Here is an 11,712-nt window from a genome sequence, read left to right as displayed (position 1 = left end):
GGGGGCAACTGAACAACAACACTCCCTTGATCACACACATACCTTAGGCCAAACTGCATCACACATGTTCATTCTTTGCAATTATTATTGTTATTCTGCTGCAATTGCTCATGGTATCTCTTGAAAATAATGCCTTCAGACTAAATTCAAAGTTGTAGAGGGATTATTTCGCAGCTTAAAATAGAAAGAAGCCTGTGCTTTAATATTTAAAGTGTCATGGTTGTGCATGTCATTGTAAATCTTATTATATATAATATATAGTGGAATAATATAGTGGAAACTTGTTATAGGTCTATATAATATATAGTGGAATTTAAAAAGTAGAATGTGTGTATGTTGTTAGAGGAAATACAGAATGAACACATATGGTATAAATACATACATAAACACATAAATCAATGAAATACAAAACAATATGACATGAAGTTTGACACATATGCGTCAATGATATTTTAGACAGACGACCAAATCATTTTAGTGTTCTACAGTGTTCATAGTACATTTCCTCTACAATCACGCGCCCACATGCACTCTTGTGTCATATGACTTGTGAGATTCAAACGTGTAGGCTATATCAAAATACATGCACACACAACACAACAAACACAGGTGATTTATTCTGTTTTTACATCATTTTAAGTGACATAATGTATATAGTAATATCATATATCATGATATATTAGTACAGGCTAATATGAAGAATTGGCATAAATGAAAATTTCATTCAGGCTATAAATATATGAGCCCAGGAGATTATTATTGGCACTATTTTTGCGTGAGACTAAACAAAGAACATATGCTGAAAATACAGCAAATAGTAAAGTGTCACCTACCCACAGAAGCTGACACGCCAGCTGAAGTATTGTTTTGAGAGCGTTTCTCCTCTGATCGCTCATTTTCAGACGTCAGGACCCGCGAGGAACGAGCGCGCAATAATCCGTGTAACCACCAGGAGATTAGTTAATGTAACAAATGAACCGAACCTTTGCGTAAAGAAACAATCTGTTTGATGAAAAGAGGGAGAGTTGGAGGCACGTGAGAGCTGTAGACTGGTGCAACTTTCCTTCCGCCATGGCATAAAATCAGCTTCCTCAAAATACGCGGAAACATGGTTGCAATAAAACAGCCACAAAGGTTTATAGTAATTTTAACAGGTGGAATCAGTGCTGTGACCTTTACGGCTGCATGACTGAAGAAGAGGAATGGACAAGACGAAGCAAAAGTTACACCTGATCATTACCGCCCTCCTGCCAAATTAAGTGAAATGACAACAAAAAGAGAGCTAAAAAATCTGATCTAGAGCAGGTTGACAGGGCATGGTCAGTTGAGGAGGTATTCAGTGCCTTTACTGATGTAAAAGTTATATATAAAATATAACAGCAGATACTCTATTACAAACAGAACACTCAGTGGCGGTTCTAGCTTATGGTGCCCTGGGCAAATACCCCCTTCAGCCCCCCCCCCATTCACTATTCTGCACAAACTGATTTTTTATTAAACAAATTATAACTTTTAAAAACTATATATATATAGTTTTTTTTAATATACAGTTGTGTGAAAAAGTGTTTGCCCCCTTCCTGATTTCTTATTTTTTTGCATGTTTGTCACACTTAAATGTTTCAGATCGAACAAATTTAAATATTAGACAAAGATAACACAAGTAAACAAAATGCACTTTTTAAATGAAGGTTATTATTAAGGGGGAAAAAAATCCAAACCTACATGGCCCTGTGTGAAAAAGTGATTGCCCCCTAAACCTAATAACTGGTTGGGCAGCAACAACTGCAATCAAGCGTTTGCGATAAGTGACAATGAGTCTTTTACAGCGCTGTGGAGGAATTTTGGCCCACTCATCTTTGCAGAATTGTTATAATTCAGCCACATTGGAGGGTTTTCGAGCATGAACCGCCTTTTTAAAAAGGTCATGCCACAGCATCTCAATCGGATCCAGGTTGGGACTTTGACTAGGCCACTCCAAAGTCTTCATTTTGTTTTTCTTAAGCCATTCAGAGGTGGACTTGCTGGTGTGTTTTGGATCATTGTCCTGCTGCAGAACCCAAGTGCGCTTCAGCTTGAGGTTATGAACGGATGGCCAGACATTCTCCTTCAGGATTTCTTTGGTAGACAGCAGAATTCATGGTTCCATTTACCACTGCAAGTCTTCCAGGTCCTGAAGCAGCAAAACAGCCCCAGACCATCACACTACCACCACCATATTTTACTGTTGGTATGATGTTCCTTTTCTGAAATACCGTGTTACTTTTACGCCAGATGTAATGGGACATACACCTTCCAAAAAGTTCAACTTTTGTCTCGTCAGTCCACAGAGTATTTTCCCAAAAGTCTTGGGGATCATCAAGATGTTTTCTGGCAAAACTGAGACAAGCCTTTATGTTCTTTTTGCTCTACTCGCTCTTGGATACTTATGCAGGCCATTTTTGCCCAGAGCACTCTGTTATCTGATGGTGGAGTCATGAACACTGACTCTTAATCTGAAGGGCAATAGTAGGCCATGCAGTTCTTTGGATGTTGTTCTGGGTCTTTTGTGGCTCTTGGATTCGAGTCTTGCCTCGCTATCTTGGTTGGTAATCTTTTGTCTGCCAGCCACTCCTGGGAAGGTTCACCACTGTTCCATGTTTGTCGCCATTTGTGGATAATGTGCTCTCACTGTGGTTCGCTGGAGTCCCAAAGCTCTTAGAAATGGCTTTGTAACCTTTTCCAGACTGATAGATCTCAATTACTTTGTTTCTCATGTTGTTCCTGAATTTCTTTGGATCGCAGACATGATGTCTAGCTTTTGAGGATCTTTTTGGTCTACTTCACTTTGTCAGGCAGGTCCTATTTAAGTGATTTCTTGATTGAGAACAGGTGTGGCAGTAATCAGGCCTGGGTGTGGCTAGAGAAATTGAACATCAGCTTTCCAAAGATGTGATAAACCACAGTTAATTTATGTTTTAACGGGGGGGGGGGCAATCACTTTTTCACACAGGGCCATGTAGGTTTGGATTTTTTTTCCCCTTAATAATAAAAACCTTCATTTAAAAACTGCATTTTGTGTTTACTTGTGTTATCTTTGTCTAATATTTAAATTTGTTTGATGATCTGAAACATTTAAGTGTGACAAACATGCAAAAAAATAAGAAATCAGGAAGGGGGCAAACACTTTCACACAACTGTATGTATGTATGTATGTATATATCATTTTTAAGTTATAATTTGTTTAATGAAATATAATTAATGTTAATCTGCTAAAATATTACTGAAAGTCATGGAACAAATTATCATAACTTTTAAAAACTAAATAAATTATAAATACCAATTATATACAATCATAAACACCAAAATAATGTAAGATTAGAAAAAGTCTCTGTCTCTCTTATATACACACAAAAAACAAAGACAATCAAATTACTGAATTGCACAAATCCTTCATCCCACAAATTATTAACAAGAGAACCTACTTATTATTATTTATTTAAGCCTTGATCCTTTATTGTCTTTCATCAGTCCAATTAAGTACCAAAATGATGAGATAGATAGATAGATAGATAGATAGATAGATAGATAGATAGATAGATAGATAGATAGATAGATAGATAGATAGATAAATAACAAAATTAACAAGACTCACACATATGGTAGTGTGCAGACTAGTTTATTATTTCACAGTATCATTGCATTAGTTCTGCATAAGATTCCCTGTTCCCTCCTCGTTGGTCCTCGGTTGAAATCGTGGCTATTCGGAAAATCGAACGGAGAAATAGAAGAGAACGGACGAGTTTCGTGAACATGAACGCAGCGTTTGAAGTTTTAGCTCAGTCTTTGTCGTTTTTATTTTTACCTTACACACACACACACACACACACACACACACACACACACACACACACACACACACACACACTTTGGTCAGGTTCGATCCCACGTCTCCAGGTTGAAACGTCCTTCCTCTCTCTGGACCACCTTCAGCAGTGAGCGACTCTTAGAGTCTGGACCTGACTCACCTGCAAGCAGGTAACAACGCCTTGCGTGGAATTCACACTGAAACGTGACGTAGGCTACGCACGAAGCTAGAAAGATGCATAAGCACCAAAAAAAAAAAAAAAATGTATCAAATGTATCAAACAGTGCGCGCGCAAGATTCCACGCATATTTTCGCTCAGAATTATTTTCTTTGAACTTTATTCACGTACTCTTAATTGAAATTAGTCTAAAATATTTACAGTTTTGTTTATCTACATCCATGCTCTGTTTTAAATAAATTCTTACATGGAATGAAGCAACGTGAGACAATGAGACATGTCCCCTGTATCTAAATCCGCCATTGGCTGGGTGTCAAGTTGTTGATAGTTTGTGCTTGGTGAGGTGACTGTCAGCTCTGTGTTCAGTGGTCTGTGTCAGAGTCTCTTCCTGCTCTAACGGCTCAGTGTCTCTGCAGTCTGACTGAGGGAGGTTTTTGTACGACTACAAATCACTGTGTGAACACTGGTCCATTGTGTACACTCTGACAGTAATAAACTGCTGCATCTTCAGTCTGAACTCCACTGATGGTCAAACTGAAGTCAGAGCTGCTTCCACTGCCACTAAACCGAGCTGGTGTTCCTGAATGAAGTGTGCTCACAGATTTTATTAGAAGCTTTAGAGTCTGTCCAGATTTCTGTTGGTACCAGACCATACAGGGTTTACCACCACACGTTCCAACATCTTGGCTGGTTCTACAGGTAAGAGTGACAGTGGATCCTGGAGTAAATGTCTTTACTGGAGGCTGAGTCACAGTCACCTGACCGCTGCATCCTGCAGACAAAAACAAATCATTCATTTATCAGCAGAAAGAAATGAGAGAAAAGGCAGCACATCATGTTTCAAATGTTGCTGAGTGAATCAACCTGTAAAACAGCAGCAGGCCAGCGTCCAGATGAGGATGGTGATGAGAGTCATGGTGGTTGTGCTTTCTGCTGTGTTGACTGACAGATCTGAGTCCTGCAGTGTTCAACTCACAGGACTATAAACCTTCTCAGTTCACTGGAGGATCAGCTGACGATGCAAAGCCTCCTCTCTATGGAAATGATTTCTCTGCTCTCAACAGACTGAAGGCAACGTGGGACACAACATCAGGAGAAATGCTGCTTGGATTTACACTAAATATCATCTTAATGGAAGAGAAGGAAATATTTAGAATTAGAAGAATTAGAATCAGAGTTAAAGAGTTTCAGCATTTGAATTTAAATGGTTTCACTATGGAACATTTTTGACTTTATCTTCTTTAATGTTGTTTCTTTTCATTATCAACATTTCCCTCTTCTTTTTGTCTTGTTCACATGACTTTGTCCTCATTAACAGGTGCATGGCGTCCCCTGCTGGCAAACTGTATCAACACTGGACTCAGAATGAACTGACACAACAATTGTCTAATTTTAAATTACCTTGTTTTCACATTCATTTTTGTCATCCTCATACTGCTGCTAGATTCAGAGTACTGAGACACACACAGAAGGTTGACAACACATCAATCACATGATTTTTCCCTCCAAGCTTCACAGCAACATCGCAACAGGTTGTAACTTCAGGCAAAGTTAAAAACAAAGCNTCTGTGTTCAGTGGTCTGTGTCAGAGTCTCTTCCTGCTCTAACGGCTCAGTGTCTCTGCAGTCTGACTGAGGGAGGTTTTTGTACGACTACAAATCACTGTGTGAACACTGGTCCATTGTGTACACTCTGACAGTAATAAACTGCTGCATCTTCAGTCTGAACTCCACTGATGGTCAAACTGAAGTCAGAGCTGCTTCCACTGCCACTAAACCGAGCTGGTGTTCCTGAATGAAGTGTGCTCACATATTTTAATAGGAGCTTTGGAGTCTGTCCAGATTTCTGTTGGTACCAGAACATGCACTGACCAATATAATCACAGCTGTAATAAACATCTTGGCTGGTTTTACAGGTGAGAGTGACAGTGGATCCTGGAGTAATTGTCTTTACTGGAGGCTGAGTCACAGTCACCTGACCGCTGCATCCTGCAGACAAAAACAAATCATTCATTTATCAGCAGAAAGAAATGAGAGAAAAGGCAGCACATCATGTTTCAAATGTTGCTGAGTGAATCAACCTGTAAAACAGCAGCAGGCCAGCGTCCAGATGAGGATGGTGATGAGAGTCATGGTGGTTGTGCTTTCTGCTGTGTTGACTGACAGATCTGAGTCCTGCAGTGTTCAACTCACAGGACTATAAACCTTCTCAGTTCACTGGAGGATCAGCTGACGATGCAAAGCCTCCTCTCTATGGAAATGATTTCTCTGCTCTCAACAGACTGAAGGCAACGTGGGACACAACATCAGGAGAAATGCTGCTTGGATTTACACTAAATATCATCTTAATGGAAGAGAAGGAAATATTTATATTAGAAGTGCAGTTGAGGATTTAAGGATCAGTTTGTGTCCACTGTGGTTGGTATGATGTGTCTGTTTGTCTGCCTTTAGTGTTTACTCTACATTAATCATATATTTGAATGATGCTTAAAATGAATCATTATCATTAAAAGGATCATGTTCATTTAATCACGTATCAACTGATATAAACTGTGAAAAATGTGACTTTGTTACAAGGAGACTGTGATGGTTTCTCTGTCAGGTTTAGAAAAGTTGAACAAAACTCAAGAAATCATCTTAATTTATACATTATTTTCAATCTATACCTTTAAAACACTTTGTAGATTAAAATAGTTTATATTTTATTGAGTTATCAGAACAAGAGGAGGTTGTTTTCAGTGGATAGAAGCTTGTTCACAGTGCAGGAGGTTTTTGTACGGCCACTTCATGAGTTTGTATCACTGTGGAACACTTTTGGTGGAGGAACCAAACTCGTCGTTGACTGTAAGTACCAGAGATTTTTATATTGAACAACATAAAACATTTATAAGTTTTATCAAATATTCAATGAGACTGTGATTAAGTTCAGTTTTTGAATATTGTTAATAATCTTTGTAATTTATCAAGAAAAGCTGATCTCACAGTCTGATGACTCATTATCTGCTTCAAAATGTTTGACAGTAAAATGTTTAGTCTTCAAACCAAACGTCAAAAGTTTCATTTAGTTTTCATTTATTCCTTTTGAAAAATAACAACGTTGAACTAAAACCTGATGTGGATTCCTGTTCAACACAAACATGATTTAATCAGTAAAAGCAGCTCAGCTTTGTGTTCACGCTTCATTCATTTTCCATGTGCTGAAAAGGAAGTGAAAGAGACAGATGACAAAGGTTTGAACTGTCTTCACATGAGTGTTTCAGCTCTGTCACTTTAAACAGAAGAAAATCTTCACAGGGATGAGTTATACACTGTCACACATTATCAAACACATGTGAAGATGTCATCAATAATCATTATCAATCAGCCTTTATCCACTTGAATCATGTGGCTGATGGTCTGATGCTGAGTGATTTATGAGAGCAACAGTAGAACAAGTTCTTCTGTTTCATTTGATCAGATACAAGAAATGAGCAGTATGTCGTGTTTCTTTATTACCAAGCCTTCATTCTCATTCCTTTGTGTTTTCTCCCCCCTCTCTCTCCTCCAGTGGGGGTGGTGCGGCCCACCCTGACCGTCCTCCCCCCCTCCGTAGAGGAGCTGCAGAAGGGCAGTGCCACAGTGGTGTGTCTGGCCAGCGGAGGCTTCCCCTCAGCCTGGAGGCTGGGCTGGAAGGTGGGGGGCAGCAGCAGCTCCTCAGGGGTGTCAAACAGCCTGGAGGACCTGGGGAGGGACGGCCACTACAGCTGGAGCAGCACCCTGAGCCTCCCTGCAGACCAGTGGAGGAAGGCGGGCTCAGTGAGCTGTGAGGCCGGTCTGACTGGACAGAGCCCTGTCACTCAAACCCTGGAGCCTGACCGCTGCTCAGAGTAGAGCTTCAGCAGCACTTCCTGTCTGGAGGTGATGCTGCTTCTTTGATAGAGATCTTGATGAAGCTACAGATCTCCTCTCTTCACATATTTCTGCAAACTCATCATTGTGTTTTAATGTGCCTGCAGCTTCCTGTAACTAATCTCACTCATATTCTGCTTCATAGTTATTATTCTCATAATGTCTTTCAACATTTTCATCTAAACAATAAAACTAAACAGCTTATAATAAATCACTGTCTCTGTGTTTATTTTGCTTTATATCATTCATGCAAAGTTCACATTTAATCACAATTTATCTTCCATCAGAGGTCCTTCATTATTTGTTAACAATTAGACTATTTTTATGTAACAGGTTAATATATTTTGTTTTTCCTATGAATATAAAACTATTAGTGGAAATACTATTGGACATGTTTTTCTATTAGTGGAAATATTTGAGATTTGATGATGAGAATTTAAGTGAAAGCTTCATGTTAGAAACTGTCTCTGAGTTTGTTTCACTTTTATTAAGTTCATTGTGGTTCTGCTTGATGACTCTTGTGTTGTGTTCACTGAACCAGTTCTCCTCCTCACAGTCTCTTCACCAACCCTCTGCACCTGCAGCAGGCTGTTTTCACTTCAGTCTGACTGAGGGAGGTTTTTGTACGACTCTAAATCACTGTGTGAATGTATAATCACTATGGTAGCCCAGACAGTAGTAATCTCCTGCATCTTCAGCCTGAACACCACTGATGGTTAAAGTGTAGTGAGAACCAGATCTACTGCCACTGAATCGAGATGGAGTTCCTGAGTTTAGAGTTGATGCTCTGTATATCAGAAGTTTTGGAGCCTGTCCAGGTTTCTGAAGGTACCAACTCAGATCAGCACCAATGTTTGAACTCCCTGTGGCGCTGATGGTCACAGTCGCTCCAAGACTAACAGACTTGGATTTGTCAGTCTGAGTCAGAAAATTGTTGGCAGAAGACTCTGAAATGAGAAATGAAAAATAAATCTTGAGAATCAGTGATTTAGATTATAACAAATAAAGTAATAATTAAGGCTAGATTTGAAGCAAAATAGAAAGTAAATTACATTTGCACCAAATATTAACATTTGATCATTTAAAAATCTTAGATAAATATTAAAACCTTCTCACCCTGACACAGAAAACCCAAGACAACAAGCAGAGTTATTGGCGACATCATCCTGATGCAGTTTTCAGTGTGAGTGCATGAAAACAGTTCAGACTCTCTGTGACTGAAGAACTTAAACTCTGACGAGCAGTGATGCATAAAAGTCATGCAAAGTAAATGTGAGCACACCTGTCTTTATGAAACTGAGAGGGACAGATGAGGTGGAGGAGGAGCAGGTTTTATCTCCATGTGGACTGATTCAGCACATGTAGAAACCTGAGACTTTCTGTTCCTCATCTCTCTGCTGTTTCTGTCTTTGCAAAGCTCCCAAAGGTCTCTGTGCTGATGAGCAGGAGCACACTGCCCTCTGCTGACACTTCAGGTTCATAACAACTCCATGTTTGCATCATATTCATTTTGTATTCAGTCCTTAGATATTTTCAAGATCATGTGACATCAGTCTGTTAATCCAGCTGTGACATTAGAAGATTCTCACCTGTTCACATCAAACACATAAAGAGTGAACTCGAAGAGAAAACAGCTCAAATAAACAGGCGTAACCTGTTAGTCTCTGTTTTACAGGTTATTTGCAATTTTTATTCATATTTACAAGAATATTTAAAAGAATGTTAGGGTGAAGGGGTGAAGGGGTGAAGGGATAAAGGGAGTGGGGGGTAGGGGTAAAGGGGGTGCAGGATAGGAGAATAGGAGTAGTGGTAGGGTGAGGGGTCAGGGTGGGTGCAGGATGGAAGCTTCACTGCCGTCCATTCCTCCACTTTACTGTCACTGTGGCTGCTTTCCTTCTTGCGAGCCCAGCTCCAGTTGCTCCATTTCTTCTCCTTTATCTCCTCGTCCTGTCCGACCTCAGCCTGACACACTGCAGCCTCCTCCTCCTCCTCCTCCTCCACCTCCTCAAAGCTGGTTTCTTGCTACTTTTTGCTCCAGAGGCCTCGTCTCCTCTTTATTTTGTCTTTCTTTTTCTGCTCCTGTCCGGTCTGAGCCAGACACACTGAACCCTCCTCGTCACCGTTGCTTTTTTCTTTCTTCTTGCCCCAGAAGCCTCTCCTGCTCTCCTTCTTCTCCTCCTTCTCCTTCATCTTGTCACAGTCCTTCATCCATGAATCTCTGACTTTCTCTGTCTCCTCCTTCTGTGCACCGAGAGTGTCTCCAAGTGAAGAGAGTTCTCTTTCCTTCTCTCTGACTCTTTCCTCCCAATTGTTGTGATCTCTGCCTGCCTTTGTGACCTCCAGAGCCTTTTCCAAATCATTGACCCTCTGTTTGGCCATGTGCAGCTTCCTACCCAGCGTCCCCTGCAGGCAGCGATTCTCGTGCATCACTTTCTGATTTTCTCCCTGCAGGTTGGCAAACTGCTGCCTCAGCGCAGCGTTTTCAGAGGCCAGCTTCATATTGCACTCTTCAGCTGAGAGAAGGGCTTGTCTGAGGGAGTTCACGTCTGAGCTGGGAGGCACTCCTGCAGGTGGCACATAATGCTGGGGCCTCCTAGTGTTGTTAGTCTGCACTCTACCAGATGCCTGAAATACATGAAAACACAACAAGTTTCTGAAAAATCCTCCTGTCTGCAAAATTATAAAATGATTTCTTGTTTTTCTTCAGGCTTTAGACCAAATATGAAGAAGAGAAAGAGCAGACTGGCTCCTGCTTTAGTGCAGTGGTGAAAAAAAGGTTTACCAAACAAGTTTCTCTTGGTTGAATGAGAAGATCTTACCCTGGGCCTCAGGTTGTATCTCCCTTCCATGATGACTGGACAAAGAGATGGTGAAGGTTGTATTGTTGTTTGACTGTGTAGGTTGACAGTAGCTGATCACTGGTGACTGGAGTTGACTGATGGTCAGGTGAAGTACTGAGTGAAAGTTAAACTGTTTGGAGGAGACGGTTCTAGACTGTTCCATCTTTGTGATGTCACTGACACAGAAGAACCAGAAAGTTCTGATCATTAACTGAGGATGATGATGTGGGTTAAGACTTTCTGTCAACAGAAACAAAGCACCAATAATTCACATACTTCAGCTTCAGAAGCAAATATTGTAGTTTTTACTCTACATTTATCTGACAGCTGTAGTTACTACTTATTTTTAGTTTGATTTTTATATATAAAATATTGATAAAGTTTATGATGAATAACATGATGGAGTGTTTTGGTCTTTTATCTGATGAAGAATAATAAGAAATTGAATTGTTTTATAATTTCAACTGATTCTTGTCTCTGTGGAGAATGAAAAGTTTAGGATTTAAATGATGAAGAAAAAATAAATGTTGTTAATCTAATTGTTCCAAAAAGTAAGGAATTCATATTTTTGTTATGATAGGAAACTAAACAAGCAATGATGTGAGTTTTCTTTGAAATGAGACAAAAATAAAAATAAAAATATGTGAACAAACAACATTTATATGAGCTGTTGACTTTGAATATGAACGGAACATCATTACATTCTTACATTATCTTTGTTACAAAAATATCCTTGTAAAGGTTGAATTAATCAATTAGTGTGAATGTGTGTTTAGTGCTTGGTGAGGTGACTGTCAGCTCTGTGTTCAGTGGTCTGTGTCAGAGTCTCTTCCTGCTCTAACGGCTCAGTGTCTCTGCAGTCTGACTGAGGGAGGTTTTTGTACGACTACAAATCACTGTGTGAACACTGAGGCACTGTTTATATAATGCAGACTCTGACAGTAATAAACTGCTGCATCTTCA

General features: G+C 39.8%; 1 protein-coding gene and 1 gene segment (V, D, J or C); one reads left to right on the top strand and one right to left on the bottom strand.

The window, feature by feature from the left end:
• The window catches only part of LOC111225607 (tetraspanin-3-like), an 8,656-nt gene extending 7,497 nt beyond the window's left edge, over positions 1 to 1,159 (bottom strand). Inside the window, exon 1 of one of the 2 annotated variants that reach the window (XM_022750589.1) lies at positions 834 to 1,159. In XM_022750589.1, coding sequence (XP_022606310.1) covers positions 834 to 896 — 63 coding nt within the window. In that variant the 5' untranslated portion in view covers positions 897 to 1,159. The remainder of the gene's footprint in view (positions 1 to 833) is intronic. The other variant, XM_022750588.1, reaches the window with a different exon arrangement.
• A 5,872-nt stretch (positions 1,160 to 7,031) lies between these two features.
• LOC111225783 lies at positions 7,032 to 7,891 on the top strand. The segment is given in 2 exon segments: positions 7,032 to 7,041; positions 7,569 to 7,891. Coding segments are annotated over 2 exon segments (333 nt in total).
• The last annotated feature ends 3,821 nt before the right edge of the window (positions 7,892 to 11,712 follow it).

This window comes from Seriola dumerili, unplaced genomic scaffold (assembly GCF_002260705.1).
Source record: "Seriola dumerili isolate Sdu_G_001 unplaced genomic scaffold, Sdu_1.0 BDQW01000149.1, whole genome shotgun sequence".
Lineage (NCBI taxonomy): Eukaryota > Metazoa > Chordata > Actinopteri > Carangiformes > Carangidae > Seriola > Seriola dumerili.
The sequence above is the reverse complement of the archived record's forward strand: the minus strand, read 5'-3'. Positions and strand labels throughout refer to the sequence as shown.